The sequence below is a fragment of the Impatiens glandulifera genome, chromosome 1 (assembly GCF_907164915.1).
Source record: "Impatiens glandulifera chromosome 1, dImpGla2.1, whole genome shotgun sequence".
NCBI lineage: Eukaryota > Viridiplantae > Streptophyta > Magnoliopsida > Ericales > Balsaminaceae > Impatiens > Impatiens glandulifera.
In genome coordinates this window covers 85061633-85081371 of record NC_061862.1, presented here as the reverse complement: position 1 = coordinate 85081371, position 19739 = coordinate 85061633, and the positions used below count along the sequence as shown (strand labels likewise).

Sequence of the window (19739 nt, the reverse complement as noted above, 5' to 3'; positions counted from 1 at the left end):
CTTGGTGACCACTTTTCGAAGGTAGTCATTTTGAGACACGAACATAGAGCCTTTCTCCCGGTCTCGCTCAATCACCATCCCCAAAATTTTCTTTACCGGTCCCATATACTTCATCTCGAACTCACTTAATAACAAACTATTGACCTTGTGAACCTCTTCCTTGTTTCCCGATGCGATCAACATATCATCCACGTATAACAATAGAAAGACCCCGCAACCATTAAACCACTTGACATAGACACAACTATCGAAATTGCTCTTCACAAAATCGTTACGAACTATGAACTCATCAAAGCGCAAATACCATTGTCTTAGGGATTTTTTAAAACCATAAAGAGAGCTTTTAATGAGACATGTCTTTCTCTTCATCCGTCGATGGAGGCGGTAGAACAGGGACCATCGTGATGATGTGATGAAGGACCTGATGAGAATGGGCATGGATCTTGAACAACTTCGCCCATGTCGTGTATTGAACGTTTTCCATCTCAAGAACAATAGAGATGTGATTCATGATCAATTTTGAAAATGGAAAGGGTCGGGAGAGTGATTGAAGAGAAGATTAACATAAGATGAATTGTTAGGATACAACATAAAAGAGTGATTGAAGTGAAGATTGTAGAAAATGGACCGTTATGCTAGGGCGCGGTGGAAGAGAGAAGAGAGAAAAAAAACCTAGTTTCTGACACCATAAAGGAATACAATCCGTTATTCTATCCATTCCAAAATATAAATTATATATAAGATTATAATATTGAGATCCACTAATTTAGCCACTAATATAGAGATCTCCAATATATTAATTAGGTCAACCATATATAGAAAAACTTAAAATAATTATTGATTGATTACATTTATTACTTTTCTTCTCTAATTAGATGTTTGATTAGATTGCAACCATTGACAACAGGTAGAATATGTGATTTTCACAACACGTAGTTGTTTTGGTCGAGCTTTAGCGAAATTTTTGGAAGAGCATTATAGTTTTTGTCTCCCATGATCTTGTTGGAGTTTTCCTTTTCTATGATACTAAGAAGAATTGAAAATATGAACGGATAGTTGAAGAAGAAGAATAGTAATCAAAGAAAAGATGAAAACCTTTGTGGCTAAGTATTATATCTTAACCCTAATTTATGACATATACATTTATAGAGTATAGAAGAAGAAGAATAAAACTAATTTCTAATTAATTGAGAGATTAAATAAACTAATTCCTAAATTAGTGAGGTTATAGAAAGTTAGTCACGTGACTATTCTAATTTCTACCACTGAATCTATGGCCATATCTATTTTGTTTCACCTTTTTCAAATGATACAAGTTTCAATGGTTATTATGGAAAAAAGAGTTATTCCACAGGTCCGGTACCTGAAATAAGTTTCAGATAATTATTTTGATTTTGGGTTTAGAGTATTTCCAGGTTGAAACCAATTAGTTTGGGTATTAAAAAATCCCAAAACTGAATCAAACTCGATCCATTGTCTTTCTTTAATTAATCATAGTCTGAAGACTCAAAAATGAATTCGAGTATGAATCATTGCTGAATAATGAAGTAAAATAGAATGTTTTTTTTTTTGAAAAATTGTTAAAACCATTTCATTAAAATCCTCAAAGTAGGAGGGTCAATGATCAAAGCTAGACAAATTCTAGCTATGATTAAAGGATGACAATCAAATGAACCTAAAAAACCTGATTAGCAGCAATCAAACATACAAACAGAGATTATAAACAAATATTATAAACTGTATCAAATTCTAATTATCCCAATCAGGATTTTTATTTCCATATCAACCTGTTGTATCAAAATGTTGTCTTCCTCTTCCCTTTTTCTTTCCTCTTCCCCTTCCACTTGCAATGAAATGAGGATGAACTACAAAGGTTGATGAATACTGCCTATTCTCATTTTGATTTCTTTCTTTATATGAACCCATTCTGATTTGATAGAAAAAATTATTTTTCTAGGATTATTTAGGCTCTTCACCTTGTTTTTATCAACTTGAATTTCTAGACCATTGTCTTCATTTATTTCTTCTTTCTCTTGATTAGCCTGAGTATCTTCCTCTCTGTTTTCATGATCAGCAAGCACTTCAACTTAATTTGATTATGAATCGTCAACTATCTCTTCAACATGATCAGGTTGAGGTTCCACCTCCTTCTTCAACTGCATTTTTCTTTTGTTTCATGTTCTTTAACTACATTTTGCTCTTTGATTATAAGTACCTCTGTTTCATTTTCTTGCATTTGTGCTTTCTGACCTTTATGTATTTTCTAATCTTCTTCCTTAGACAAATCACATGTTGGGCTTGCATGTTGGAAGGTATTGCAGAAAGAGCATCTGTTTGGTCTCCACTCATAAGTGATTTCTATGATAGTATGTTTTCCTTTTCTGTCTACTACTGTCATACTTTTCGGTAGTGTGCTTCTAGAATTCATTTCAATGCTAATTCTAGCAAATGACATGTGCTCTCCTCCTTTAGTAATTAGGTCAATGTATAATGGTCTAACCAATAAACATGTAAAATGACTAAGGGTATTAGAATTGTACATATGTGCAGATATATTCAAGAGCTTGAACCATATCTGTGCAGTTTCTTTTGGTTTACTCAATAGGTTCAAGTCTTCAGACCATTTTTTCAACTTCATATAGTTAGAACCTATATAAGTATGCCCATTTTCTAGAATTTCCTCCAAATTAGATCCCTTCTTGAATTTAAGGAAATATAAATCATGAACATTTGCTGAAATTTTCTCTAGCTCTTTTTCTTCTCATTGCTTCAACAATGTCTCTTTAGTAATTGAGAAGGATACTCTGTTTTTCCCTATATAGTTTCCCAAAACTACTGTTTCCCATTCCTTTATACAGTTTTCCTCTACTTTGATAGACAATTTAAATTCAAATGGAGAATTCAGTACCTCCACTTTTGTATGTGTATTGCCCAAGTAGATTTTCCCTTTATATGCATGATCTTCTGACTTTTTTGCATTGTTGTTCTTCCAGACTTCATTAGTTTTCCATGTCGAGTTACTCCTGATAGTATATGACTTATATTTGGGAGCCTTCATCGGTTCCTTCATTGTAGCAACGGACCATTGAACAATTTCTTCATATTATTCTTTTTTTAGTAGATTTCAGTCTTGAAGATAGTTGATGTTGAATTGAATTATAATATAATGTGCTTTCTCCTTATTAATAACAATTTATCCCCTTTGGCACGCATAAGGAGCTTTATAATCTAATTCTTGAGCCCAAACAGATTGGCTCTTTCATTATATCGTATTTTCCAAGCTTCTTCATTATCTCCCTGTTTTCCTGCATTTTTTTCAGCTGTAAATTTTCCCAATAGTAGTTGGAACAAATTGCTTACTTGTGTTTGTATCCTGTTGTTCTTTGATGACTTCTTCAACAATTCTTTCAATTTCTTTGACTACTACTTCCTTAATTCCTTCTAGCACAAAATCTCTAACTTCATTAGATTTATTACTTTTTGTTCTTTCCCTTCCCCATAATGGCAGAAACAGAGTAATTACAGAAACCCTAAGAGATGATCATAGATAAACCTCAATCGAGGGAAAATTCTAGTACTGGAGTTTACAAATACACAAGAAACCCTAGACTAGCAAATTTATTGAATGGCACAAGACAATACCAGGTCGGTCGTGCCGATCGTGTCGTGTCTCTTGTGTCTATTGTGCCACCCGTCTTGATCGTGTCGTGTCGCTTGTGCTGATCGTGTTTCTTTTGATTAATGGTGAAAATAGAATGTTGATGAAAACTGGAAATGGTAAAGATGAAAAAGAAGTAGAGATATTTTAGAGAAAAGGGATAAATGATATATTTTTATTCTTTTAATATATATATATATATATATATTAAAATATATATTATTTATATAATTTTATATGATATTATTTAGGGTAGATTGATTTCCTTTAATTAATCTAATATTTTATATTTTTTATTAAATATTTTTTAAAGTGTGGATTAATTAATTTTATTTTTAAATGTATAATCAAATTATTTATAATTTTGTTACTTCGATCAAAATTAGGTTTAACATGGTAGAAATTATGTCAAGAATGTAAAAATATATTAATCGATTAAAAAAAGTTAAACGAGTTAAAAATAATTGTAAGAAATTGGGTCGGTTCAGGTCTAGGTATCCATCGATTCCAACTGATCGATAATTCAAACGATTTAAGTACCCGTTTTGGGGCGATCCTCCTAAATCCCTAAAATTTTCCATGTATAATGATTGGGTTGAGTATGGACCATAGTGCTGACCATAGTGCTGAAGGATCCTTTGGCTGGGTCAAAGGGGTCTAGCTTGGATTCTGATGGGGCAAGGCACCTTTCTTGATGTCGACAAACACTCAATCATGTAACTTGTTCAAATTGAAATACGCGATTTTTGCTTTCTTGATTTGCTTTTGTCAGATCTCTTTAAGAGCAAATGATCAAGATCTGAAGAAGAAATCTGGAGTGAGATTGTATAAGTCTCACTTCTTTATTTTTTTTTTGGGTAAGTTCTCTTAATTATTTGTGCATCCATAGATAAAGTTTTGATCATTTATCTCATATAAAATATAAGGGATGAGAGATGTAATTGTTTAATTTATAAATTCAATAATAATACATTTTGTACTCTTTAAGAATTCAACATTTTTTCTGGATTAAGTTTATATTTTTGTGGTCTAGTATAATTGTGGATTAGTAGTTTGAGATTCTAAATTGCTTTTAATTATCGTTAATAATGTGTCAATTCAATCATTTACAGGTCTTCAAGGATGTTTTGTATCTGCATAAGAATAATTAATTAACTAAAACAAGTTACTTTTATTTATTTTGACATTCAATTATTATAATTTTTTAATAATTATAAAAAAAAAATTAAAAAAATATAACTTGCATGGTGATTGGATATCCGACCTTCGAGTCTGGACATGCATTATCATGTGATGGGCCTCAAGTTAACTCAACTTTCCTAAATTTTAGTGCTACATTTAAAAACTGAGCATTAAAGCCTGGTTTGGATCGTGGTTAAATAACTCATTGAGGTATTTAAATAATTTTAATTGAATTGAGATTCTAAAATTAAAAGATATTAAGATATAATGAACTTTTTTTTTTGTTAAAAAAGAAAGAAGAAATAACTTTTGATAAGAGAGAAAGAATTGGATTAGTCATACATGTAGCCTATCACCAAATTTCTTATTTTAACAACTTTTCATATCTATTTTAGGAGTCCTCAACTGCACACATTTGTGTTTAGTAAATTTGTCTCAAACTAGTTTTTGTTAAGTTGTCATTCTTCCTAATGCACCACAAATTATAATAAATCAAATTACTTTTCAAATTTTAGTTCATTTGTATTTAATAAATGGTAATGAATTCAAGTGTTTTGCAATACCAAATTAATCTTTGTCAAAGATTTGCACAATCTTAGTAGTATTACCTTTCTGTAGTGTGATATACACAACAACAATCTAAATAAAATTATATCAAAATTAACATTTGAGTTATATTTTTACTATATACATGTCAAACTTAATTCACAACCATATAAATAGGAATATGGTTTCTCAAATCGTTGGTTTCTCAAATCGTTGGGTTCTCACATCACAATGAACGACCCGTTTTGTTAGTAAATGAGTCGAATTTTAATTTACGGGTTAACCCATAAAATTTGAATCGGAAAATTATATATATAGTATTAAATTTGCAAACTAGCAATAGTAGAACACTCTAACCAATTAAATTAATTAGACTTTATATTTTAAAATTAACATAGAGTTTGATAAATGTGTGACATTGTATTTATATAATTTAATTTTTTATTCATTTTTATAATATATATATATAACCACTTCGCACGATTCATTTTGTTAAAGTAAATATGTCGGGTTGTTTATTTTGGGATTGATCCGTTCATAAAACTTGAAATTGTTAAATTTATAAAGTAAAATAAAATTTTGAACTATATTCATCTTTTAAAATAATAATATTTTAAATGAGATATTTTTTATAAATTAGTTTTAAATATTATTTTCACATTAGTTATGTGTTATAAAATATAAATAAATAATTAAATATGAATAATGGACTCATAATACTCATTTTTATAATTTCCTTTTAGTTAGTAAAATAATGTTTAAACTCATTTAAAAAATAATTATATAGACATTAATTTTGTTGAAACCATTTTTTTTTAAAATATGAATAAGTTGATTATGATGAATATTTGTTTAACCCGTACATAAATTTGAAGTGGTTAAATTTGAAAAATAAGATTAAATTTTGAACAAATATTCATCATATAAATATTATTATCATTTTAAATAATTAGATAAATATTTTAAAAATTAATTTCAAATATTATGTTTACATTAGTTTTATTTTTAAAAATATAAATTAATAATTAGATGTGAACAATTAATTCATAATACATTTTTTTTTCTTTCCAATTACTAGAAAATTTTCAAACTTTAAAATAAAATAAAATTATATAAACACTAATAGTGTTAAAATCTTTTTTTATTAATATGAATATATGTTAAATAAGATGTAGGACTACTTTTAATTGTACTACATATTCATAAAATTTGAAGTGATTTAAAAATAAGAATAAAAATTAAATGAAATTTTGAACTAATATTCATCATAAAAATATTATAATAACTTTTAATGATGTGTATTTTTTAAAATATTATTTTCATATTAGTTTTGTGTTATAAAATATAAATTAATAATTAAATATGAATAAATAACTCGTAATATTTTTTTAGTTTTCTTTTTTAGATAGTAATTTTTTTTCGAACTTAAAATACAATAAAATCATGTAGATACTAAGAAAATCAAATTATTATACATGCATGAAATCATTACTAGATTATCAAACTCCAATAAATATAATTTTTAACCAAAATTTCTACTAAAAATTTAAAATAACATAGACCTTGTGATCTCTATCATTGTTCATAATGTTTTTATTTGTTCATTTTGATTTAATAAATTTGATATAGTTTTACTCTTATTTATTATTACCACAAATTATTTATTTCCTTGTTTAATTTAATAATAATTGATCATTATTAATTCCATAAAAATAGAAATAATGGTTCTTATCTATGCTAAATCACTTTCTTTCACTTTATTTATTGATTTCATCATTTATGAATGCACTTAAGACCATCTCCAACTGAACCCTAAACTCAAAACCAAAATGAGTTTTCTCTATTTTCTCTCTAAAAAAACCCATATTTGCATTTGTACTGTAACTAATTTCAAAACTTTTTTTTGTTTTTTAATTTAACTCCAGACTTAATTTATGTACATTTTATAAATTAAACTTATTATAAAATTTATTATTTTAATTTATTTATATAAAATAAATTTATAATAATGTTTAAAAAATTATAATAATGTTAAAAAAATTATAATATTTTTAAAAAAAAATTATAATAATATTAAGAAATTATAATAATGTTAAAAATTTATAATAATATAAAAAAATTTAAAATATTAAAAAATTATAATAATGAACAATATTTAATGATGTTTATTTTTTTTAATAATGTTTATTTTATGTATTATCGTATTTTATTTTGTATTTAAATATAATTATAAAAATTATAAATTATAAAATACAAAATATAATTATAAAAATTACAAAATACATTACAATAATAAACAAAATAGAAATAATTTTTATTTTGAAATTTATCTCCTTTTTATATGTATTTGAAAATTTATCTCCTTTTAATATGTACGAATAATTTTTATTTTAATTTTAGGTGTATATTTTTTAGCATGTTTATTGTAATTTTTTATTTTTATAATTAATTTATAATCAAATTTAAAATAATTGGTTAATATTAAAATATTGTGGTGTAATTTATAAAAATGTAAAATATATGAGGTAATATTAAAAAGTTATAAAAGTTGATGTAAGGAATAATATTATAAGAATATTCTTTTAGGTTTGAGAATGAGTTTTTTGGTTTGAGAAGAAATACTGTTTGATGTAATATTTACACCAAAATGAGTTTTACACCAAAATGAGTTTGAAAATAAATTTTTCGATTGGAGATGGTCTAAGCATCCTCCCCATCATTTTCATGGTTGAAGCAAACTCCCTCTCTTTCTCCAGAACACAAAATATTTAATAAAGATAGATGGTCCACATATGGGTGACAATCTGGCGGTTCGGGGTGTGTGATAATGTGACGGTTCGGGGCGGGGAATGCATTTACCATCTTGTCTCGTTCGGTTTCAGGGAATTCCTGCAAGAAACCGTTAATAAAATATTTAAAAAATAAAATAAAATAAAAATATTATATAATAAAATTATAAAAAATAAATTTTTTTAATATAATATATATGTTAATATAATAAAATTTTATATTATTATAAAGAAATAAACTTACAACTCTTATAAAATAGAATGAATAAATAAATATATTGGTTTAAAGTGTTCAGGAAAAAATCGAGGCGGATCGAAACGGGGGACACAAATATCATTTTCGTCACATTCTAATTCGGTTTCGGAAAAAAAACGTCTTAAACAGGATAATTATGTTCGATTTACGCGGGACGGTTTCAAATTGTCATCCCTATTTACACGTTAAGGGCTTCGATTTTTGTTTCAACTACTAATAAAATAAATAATTATTTAATATTAAGATCTGGTTTATCCATTAAACTCAAATGTGAAAAATCCATGTTTAAAAGACAAAAATTAGAGTTGAATTTATATTTAAAACATATTAAATTGAATAAAAAATAATAAAATAAAAAGTGATTTAATATTCACATACGATAGTCTGTTCCGTTTGTTCCTTGTTCCGTGAGGGAGGGGCAAAAACATATATTTTTGAAATCCATGGTGATCATATCAATTCTCTCAAATGGGCAGCTCATAACTAATTTATCAATATGTCAACACTAATAATAATAATATATATGGATTAATTTTAGTACTCACTTATCACTTAATTAATCTTTTATGACTTCAAAACATATATATAGATGAGAAATGATTAGGTGATGGAATTTGGTGAGAGAATGACGTGGCATAATTTTATTCATTGAAAAAATCAAATAATTTCTCTCTTTTTTCTCTTTCCTCTTACTTTTACATTTTCCAACCAATGAAGGTGATGCCACATCATTCCCTCACTAAATTCTCTCACTTTATCACTTCTATATATATATATATATTCATGTTGACTCATTAGTCTCATATATATTCTTCAAGTTGTTAAAAAAATAATCATAATATATAATAAGAATATGAGTAGAATAATGTAAGCATTGGTTCAATAATTTTTGATTTCTTGAAATTTATCATTTTTTCAATTATTTTTAAAATAAATTTTCAACATTAAATAAGAAACAGTATAAAAAATTCAAAAACAATTTTCTATCACAATAATTCCGTCTCACAAAAATTCATGTATCGAGATTTCGTTATTTATTTATTTTATTTAAAATATTTAGAAATATCTATAACTCAATATTTTTAAATTATCTTTTTTTATAAATAATGATTTAAAAAAAGATTATCATATTAAAACTATACAATTTAGTTGTATGTCCCCGAAGTGATTTCAATTGAATAAATAAATCATTTATTTCATTCAACAACTTTATAAAAATAATAATTAATTATCTTAATAGTTCCATCTTATATCACATTTTTTATTATTTTTTTTTTATTTTTAACTTAAGTAGTCAATATCTTATAGAAGAAGCATGTCCAATTGTACATATATTTTTTCCAATATATTTTGTGTTCCTAGTTAAATTTAGTTTGTTTTTAATATAAAATCGACAAATTAAATTTAATTTAAAAGAATAATTTCGGGTTAAATATAATGTTAAACGGCCAAATAAAAAATCTTGCACAATTGAATATTTTTGGCTTATTCTTTCAAACCTAGCGTAGTCTACTGATCTTCATTGTTATTGTGCAATTTAGGATATTTTCCTTAATTTATATGAACGTCTGTTTAAAATAACACACGCTAAGTTACTAAAAATGAGATGTGATCTATATTTTTTTTCAATTTAGAATATTTTCTTTTGTTAGGTTTCCATTAAAAAAATTTATTTGATAAAAAAAATAATTATTTGAGATTAGCTTGTGATAAATTATTAAAATATCATTTTATATTTAAAATTTAATAAAAATAAATTAATGATATTTTAATTGATAATTTAAGTAATTTAATGGTTGTATTTTGATATTTCTTGATAGTTGGCTTTCTTTAATGAGAGATGGAAACTTTTTTTTTTTACTTAATTTTGAAATTAAACTCATTCTTAATTTGCAATTTATTTTAGTTTTTTCTTGCATGCTGTCTTTGAATTTAGTTATAATCATTTCATGTTTATTGATTAAACACACCTTACCTTTTAATGATGTTAATTGATCCAAATCATCAATTTCCGAACTGACTGTCTAAATTATGTTGCATAACCTTGTATGCCCGTCGATTTTTCTTTGCTGCATTTTCAACCATACCTAGATTTGTTCCAGGTTAACCATTTTTGTGACGCTCTTTATTAACGTATTATAAGGAAATATATATAATATTATATATAAAGAGAAAAAGTTAGTGTATGGTAAGGAAATAAATATAATATTATACGATAAAATATATATTTTATAATATATAATATTTAATTAATAATATTATATATTAATAATCTAAAATTTGGGACCCTTAAAAATGGGACATATGCAATTGCATTGGTTGCATTACCTTCTGGTCGGACCTACATGCATGCAGATACCGATAGTTGTTTTATGGTATTTTCTTCTTGACATAAAAAACTGAAATATATATATATAAATGGTTGTCTCATGATGTTGGTGACACACATGTGTACACCCATAACCCAAGATTGATGATGAAACTATTTGACTTAATTAATATCTATAATTGAAAAGATGATCATCTAACAGAAAACAACAAAGTTGTTAATTAGTCTACTTATTTTTTGATGAGGTTTTTATTTGAAATATAGATTAAGCGTATAAATCAGTTCATTATTTATAAATATATTAGCTAAGGATCGAGACTTAGATTATTCAATGTCTATTATGAATCATGATTTGAATCTGATCGAGATCTCTCCCTTTGGACGCGACCGTTCTAGACATGATGAGAAATCCTAGGAGACGTAACAAGAGGTTCAGACGAAGAATAAATCTTAAAGATGAAGACGAAGAAGACACCATGAATGAGACTAAGATTGTAAAGTCGATAAGGAGGAGAGATCAAGGTCGCGTGTGTTTGTTTTTATTTTTCCAATTCACAAAATTGTAGTATAATTTTTATTGGCCTGACATATATTAAAAAAAAGTATAAATATGGATAAATTTTTGACAAAATCTTATTTTTGTACAACACAATGAAAAACTCAAAATTGTGATGGTTTAAAGAAATAAAATATAAAATTTCAATTATTAACTAGTTTGGTCAATGTTAAATAATTAAATATTAAGTTAAATTTTAAATAATTAGTTTTTTAAACAACAATTCAAACTCATTCTCACTCATAAATTTAGAGACCACATTAAACTCACATAGTTAAACTTAACAACTTAAATATTAATTTTAATATATAAGTTTTATTTTTAAAATAACCTACATATTTTGTTGTATTAAGAAAACATACCACAACAAATTTAAAAATAACCTACATATTTTGTTGTATTAACAAAACAAATACCACAATAAATCCTACTATACAAGTTATAACCAAATAACACAATGCATTTCATCTAGAAGGACAACAGGGAGAAGAGAGCAAGATTTTGAAGCATTTCAAATTGAGCCGAATCTATGGAAATTAAAAGATAAATGTGCTCAGATTTGTCAAGATTCACTACAACCATTTTAACATGATGAGTTTAGATAATCAAGATAAAGAAGAGATAAATATAAACTAAGAAAAAACGCAAATAATATAAAATTTACATGAAAACTCAATACGAGAAAAAACACGAACAAAGAAAGAAAAATTCACTATGATTAAAGTAGAAATTACAATTTAGAGAGAGAGAAATCATGATAAATATTCTGTGTGTAAATAAAACTCTAACTAAGACCTTATATTTATAGGTCACATAATTAGGCCTAGTGGATTCAATATCAAACAATTAGAAATTTATTTTATTATATCGCGAGTCTAGGCCTAAGCACCGATCAAAACCCATATGGGTCACCATAATATAACAATCTCCACCTTGACACGCATCCAGTATGTCAAAAAAAAACTTTATCTTCAAAATATCGACAATAACTATAGTAGTCTCCACCTCTTCCAAAAGCCCTATAGGCTTCAACAACCAAGACCAACTAAGTTCGAGCAATACTCAAACTTAACAATGGGGAGCATCTTCATCTTCATATCAACAGGATTATCAATAACTAATTTTGCTCACATCAATACTACCACGAACTATAACATCACGTACAAAATGATATCCCACATAATTGATATTTGTTAGAAATATATCATTTTGACTATCACAAAAGATTGTCGTCATATATAATCTTTCTTAAATTCCCTGAATAGGTCTTTTAGTCAAATATCAGTTTTACAAACTTCTGTATTGATCATGTATTTTACCTCAATAGTAGACAGCGCAATTGCACTCTATAGAATAACTTTCCAAACAATCACAAAACCACCAATATAAAAAACAAAACATGTGAGCGATCTTTTGTCGAGATCGTCAGCATAATTAGAATCAACATAATCGATAACTTCATCTCTACTCCTCCCAAACTGTAGGTGAACGTCTGTTGAACTTCTAAAATAACGTAAGATCCACCAAACTGATCTCCAATACTCTTTATCTAAATCATTGTATTATATTACTTATTATTTAATATTCTTTTATTGATTGTAGTGAAATCTGAATTTCAAATTAGTAACTTCTTTTTTGTTTCAGATCTAAAAAAAGGAGTTAACTAAATAAAAAAAATACAAAGGAGGTTCATGAATCAACAAAAATTTCTAGATATATTACTCAAAAGAATCGACACAATACGGATAATCGATTAGTGCCCGTAACAAATAATCGATATCCTCATCAAACTAATGTGTGACATAGTTGAAGAAAATTTAAAGTGAGTTATAAATAGAGAACTCACAAGACTGACATAAAAATTGTTGAACAAATAAAGGATTTTGAAGTAGACGAAACTATCCAAATCACTTCTCTTGAAGTCATAAGTGGACATAAAAGAGTGTAAACTTTTATACCACTGCCTTGGCGATTATTTTAAACCATAAAGAAATTTCTTCAAATAATAAAAATACAATCATCTTCTCTTAATACTGTAAATCCTTTAGGTTGATGCATATATATGTCTTTATCTAAAACTCTATGTAGAAACACAGTCTTCACATTTAATTGTTCAACCTCCAAAATATGCATCACCATGATGTCAAGTAATACTCGAATAAAAATATATTTCACAACCGAAGAAAACACGTTAGTAAAATCAATCTTCAGAATTTGACTATAACCTTCCTCATCAAGTCTTCGAGGAGGTCTAATTTCATATATGGGCTTATCTGCATCAATAAGATATTGTGGTACAAGCGGTGAATTTCTAACAACTCTAGTGTAGTTGACGATATTGTTGCTGGTTCAAATTCGAATATGCTCTCAAACTCCACATTTTTATTAAATTTTTGCTGAATTTTATCTCGAAAAGAGTTAAATTTTTGTTCAATTTGATCACAAAAAGTTATAAGAGGTGTAGTATATAACATAGGTGTCTCATTAAGATATAAGAGGTGTAGTATATAACATAGGTGTCTCATTAAAAGTAACATTTTGGCTAATTATAACATTTCTAGTTTCAAGACACCATAACTTATACCCCTTTACACCGGACTTGTAGCCGATTAAAATACACTTCATAGATTGAACCTCCAATTTTCTTTCATCAACATGAGCATATTCCGAACAACCAAAAATTCTCAAATCAGAATAACTAGAAGGAATATTATACCATACTTCTTGGGAAGTATGTTTATTAATTGTAGTTGACAAATAACGGTTGACGAGGAAACATGTTAAAGCTACAGTTTCAGCCCAAAAATACTTTGATAAATCAACATTAAGGACCACAAGGGGATTTAGAACACATAGCCCACAAACACACTTAATCATTTAACTAGACGCAAAACTTGTCACCTGACGGGCTCAAACCCAGGACCTCTCAAGGAGGTTGGGATATCCACCTCTTATTATCTCTAAGCTAGAAGAGGGGATTAAATGTGTCCACAAGGGGGTTAAGCACATAGCTCGCAATACACTTAACCATTTAACCAGGCACATAAATTGTCGCCTAACGAGCTCAAACCCAGGACCTCTCAAGGAAGCTGGAGATATCCATCTCTTGTTTCTATTAAGCTAGAAGAGGGGATAAAATTATGGCCACAATGGGGTTAAAAATATAACCTATAAACACACTTAATCATTTAACTAGATGTAGAACTTGTCACCTAATGGGCTCAAACTTAGGACCTCTCAAAGAGGCTAGGGATATTCACCTCTTATTGCCGCTAAGAACCCCACCAAGGTAGCCCAATGGTAAGAGTTAGATTAAGAGATCAAAATGTCACGTCTTCAATTCTATCTAAAAACATTTTGAGTTTAAGCGGGGCACCATGATTGTGGGAGGTCATGCTAGTTTTTATTTAATGTCCAAAAAAATCAACATTAAGGAGTATACAACTCACATTCTCCATCAAAATTCTATTCATATTCTCTGCCACACCATTCTATTGTGGATTCTTAGGCATTGTGTGGTGCCTTGCAATTCCTTCAGTTCTATATAGAAATTAAATTCTTCAAAACAGAACTATAAACTATTATTAGTAAGTAACATTTTATTAGTTTCCATGTCTGTTTCTCAATCATAGTCTTCCACTTCTTAAATTTAGAGAACACGTCACTCTTTTGCTTCAAGTAGAAAGCATATTTTTTTCTAGAGAAATCATCGATAATCATCATCATAAAATAAACACCTCCCATAGAAGACACCCTAGACGGTCCTCGAAGATCGGATTGGATATAATCCAATGTTCCTTTAGTGTTGTGGATTATTTTAGAGAGCCCAACTCTTTTCAAATTGTGGATAACACAATGCTCATAAAACTTCAATCTACTAATACTTTACCCATCAAGAAGTTCGTGCTTGCTCAATTCGGTAATGTCATTCTCACTTATATGACCAAGTCGCATATGCCACAATTTTGTGACATCGTTATTAGATAACGAGGAGGTAGCAACAACAACATCGCCTACAACTTTGGAGTTTTTAAGAACATATAACAAGGCAAGTTTCTTTCAGCTTTCATCACGATAAGAACACCTCTATTAACCTTCATAACTCCTCCTTCAACAGTGTACTTGTAACCATTTAAATCGAGAGTACTAAAAGAAATAATATTTCTCTTCAAATTAGGAACATGTCTCACATCATCAAGTGTTCGAATAGCTCAATCAAACATCTTGATTTTTATTGTTCTTATACTCACAATCTTGCATAATGAATTATCTCTTATTAACACAACACATTTAGAAACTGTATCATATGTTGAAAACTAGTCCTGATTGGGACACATATGATACATACAACTAGAATCGAGTATTCAATCATTTTGCGACCTTGGATCGTAAACAAAAATTATGTAGAGTTCATTGTCTTCAACGTCAGCAATACTGTTTTTCCCGCAATTTTTTATCTGCTTTTCAATCATAATATCATCGTCTTTCATAACTTTATTTTGTAGCTTCAAAAACTCAGATTTTATGTGACCTCTTTTCTTGTCGTAATTGCAAGTCTTCCAAAGTTTTCTTGAATTTGATCCATTTGTTTGATAATATTTTAAACAATTTTCTTGGGATCTCTCTCAAACAATAAAACTCTCTATCGGACTATCAAAATAATTATTAAGATGTTTCACATTCTCCTTAGAGAATAATACATTATAAACATTATTAGTCGTAATAATATCACGACTAAATAACATAGTTTCATGAAACATTATATATGATGGGGCAACGAACACAAATGAATCAAGGCTAAATCTTCACTGTCATACTTGACTTACAAGGCCTCCAAATCAACAATAGTTTCTTTAAATGCCGATATATTCTTTTGCAGTGGCGTACCTTCTAACATACGATAGAAATATAACTGCTACTAACATCTTGTAGAATATTGTTTGATAGATATAGATGTATATGAGACAATAACTTACTATCCTTCCTTTTTTCTTCTACTGTCCACAAATTGGGCATCTTATCAAACCCTAATAGAGTTTCGTCCAAATTCATCTAAGTGATCAAACCTCGCATCTTTATCTGCCATAAAGAAAATATGGTGTTGTGATCCAATAACGAAATATTATATTTCATACTTGACACCTCCGAAAATAGATATAATCACAAAATAAAAAAAGATCAAGGCTCTAATATAAATTGTTGAAAAATAGGATATGAATATGAGACTAATCAAGATAAAGAAGAAATTAATATCAACCAAGAAAGTACGTAAACAACACAAGATTTACGTGGAAACCCAAGACGGAAAAAACCACGGACAAAAGAATAAAAATTCACTATAATTAAAGTAGAAGATTACAACTTAGAGAGAGAAGAATAATGATAAATATTCTGTGTGGGTAAATAAAACTCTAACTAAGACTTTATATTTATAGGTAACATTATTGGGCCTAGTGAGCCCAATATCAAACGTTAGTATTTTATTTTATATTATTTTAATATATCGCGAGCTTATGTCCAAATCCCGATCAAAACTTATATGGGTCACTATAATCTAACCGTCTCCTATGAAAATGGAAAGATAGATGTGCTCAAATTTGTCAAGATTCACTATAACCATTTTAGCATATTCGACTTAGGGTAAGACCAGCTAACCCCTCGGGTAGGGAAGATCCATCCCTGGGCAGCTCAAACTTATAAGATTTAATTTTTGTTATTCTAGATCAAAGGCTTGGGCATCACAAAGGCAGGGCAAAAAATAAATAAATTAAAAAACATCATTTTACAATATTTGAATTCGGGTTAGATTCTTGTTTCTTTCCAATGAGAGGTGTAAAGTCATACCCTCAAAATAGTTAGTGGAAGTTTAACTCCGATGCTCCTACTCTTTCTGAGGAATTCTGGTTGAAAGCTAAATGCTGATTTTTTTTCCGAACAAACATGGTCTTGCAGTCTGATCGGTGGACGGAGAACCTCATTTTGATTTTTTTGTTAGTAAAAAACTATATTGCCCCACAATTCGACAGTAGAGTTGTTGTTGTTGGATAAATATTAATAATAGTTATTTCTAAATTATTATTTTAATTTAATTAATTTTTAAATTTTGGAATTAATTTATATTGTTCAAATTAAAAATTTACGTATATTAACATCCAAAATCAAATTTTTAATTACCGTTACTAATCTCGTAATTTGTGGGATTGATTTGAATTAATTGTGATCAATTAAGATATTTAATTACCGTCACTAATCTCTTAATTTGTGTGATTGATTTGCAATAATTGTGATTAATTAAGAAAACGTTTTGTCAGTATATTCTTATATATATATATATACACTAGAGGTAGAAAAGATTACAGATATACTTTTTCAAAAGAACAATCCATATTCTCGAGATCATCCAAGACTATTATCCTTTGAGCCTTGTTAAGCAAATTACGGCATTAACGAGAAGAGTTGTTGAATTCTGAGAGGGAACGTCACTAACATCCTACCGCAATGAGTAACCTACTCGAGGAGGCGAAATCTCTCTAAGGATAGTGCCCAGCACGCCTCAACTTTAATCTCGATAAATTTTTCATATATGTTCATTTAGTTAGAATCGTTTATGAAACTTTATTTTTTCTTGTCGTATCCATATCGATCTACTTTTTATAACAGTTGATAGTTTGATTTTTAGTTTTGATTTCTATTTCCCATAGTCCGGTCTAGATTTTTATCACGGTGGATACAACTTTCCAGTTCAATATAATAATATAAGCATTTGTCAAAAGAAATATAAAAACTAATAACTTCTTTTATCAAGATTTACTAGTTAGGATAGAATACATCATTAGAAGAAAATCGTTGTAGAACCTAGGAGGATGCAATTATATTAGAGAATCATTAGAATGTGAGTTAAATGAGAAAGATATTATGGTGCATTTTTTAGGAAAAAGGAGAGCCTATTATCAGCCAACCTTGTCTTGTAAGCAGAGTGCTTGTATTCAGACCAGGTGAAGTCCTTATACAAGCTCTCCTCCCCTTGTTCTTCCTTTATCATTGATGGAAAAGCCGCAATTTTATGACCCATCGGCGGCCCTCCGAAGAAGATCATTGACATTCTTGATCTAACATTATCAACAACATAAACCCTGTGTCTTACACTTTTAAACCTCCCATTAGTCATCACCTGTAATTAGTTAGTTATTAATAGAAAAATATTAATAATGAGAGTGGACAGAACAAGAAAGGACAGTGGGACAGGGACTTGAATCATGGTGCAGTTAAAAGAAGAGATCACCTGAAGTGTGTCGCCAACGTTAAGGAAGAAGGAGGTGGGATCAGGTGGGACGGAGACCCATGTTCCATCTTTTAGTGAGAATTGTAACCCTGGGGTGTTGTTTGATCTAACTGCAGACATTATCTGTGGGTCTGTGTGCTCTCCAAATCCTATCAAATTCAAATTTATGTTCCTCAGTACCGCCGCCGTCTGGGGAAGCTCCGGCGGGTATGGCGGGTAATGGTTCAATCTGAACATACAGTCACTATTCTCGTCTCTCAATAGCTTGCTTATCACTTCTCTATCTGATATCCCTAGACCTTCCACCGCCATTTCCAGCACCCGGCATACCATTTCCTTCACTGCCTTTATGTATTCAGTCAGAGCGCACCTGCAAGTTGCAACCCCCGATTAAAATTTGATTAGTTAATTAATTTTAATTATATTTCTTTCTTGCCTGAAAACATCTGGGTTTTCTGGGAAAATGGACGAGGAAATCTGGGAGATTGAATCTTGGGCTGCTTTTAACAGGAGGTATTCAATCCAACCCACATCTCCATTTGGTCCGATTTTCTTGTTCCCGTACCCGGAAGGGTTGGGAGGGCCTGCTCTGTCTTTCTGTAACTGGGAAAAGTTGAAGAATTGTATAGCTAGGCTCTCCAATTTTGATATGAGCTCAACTGGGACGCCATGGTTCACCACTTTGAAGAAGCCGAATTCTTGACAGGCGTTCACTATGAGGGTTTTAGCATTTGGGTCTTGAAGATCTATCACTGGGATAGGGTTGAAGTAGGTGTTGTTATTGAGTTTGCATGTTTTCATGACAGAGAGATCCTCTGTCACTGACGGAGAAAGAACCACCATGGTTGGGTTCTTGCCCGATGGGTATATACTGGTAATTTATGCCAAACAATGGAGCTTCTGACCGTTTTATAGGCAACTAAAACATATATCTTTTACTTTTTTATATTTATTTAATATAAAAAGATAATTACGGGGGCGTAGTCCATTAGTCAATAATTATTCCAATTTCCAATATATTTTTATTGAGTAATATTAATAACATTTATCTTTTCATATAATTCACATCATGACCAATATGAATTGGGTTTTCAATTAAATTCAGTTGGTGTTAAAAACTTTTTCTTTAATTTTATTTATC

The 19739-nt window shown here is 28.9% G+C and overlaps 1 protein-coding gene across 1 annotated transcript; it reads right to left on the bottom strand.

Annotated features, from left to right (window-relative positions):
- Nucleotides 1-18229: 18229 nt before the first annotated feature.
- Nucleotides 18230-19444, bottom strand: LOC124934821 (gibberellin 2-beta-dioxygenase-like). Its single transcript, XM_047475324.1, is given in 2 exon segments — nt 18230-18487; nt 18599-19444. Coding segments are annotated over 2 exon segments (1101 nt in total). The 5' UTR covers nt 19442-19444.
- Nucleotides 19445-19739: the final 295 nt, after the last annotated feature.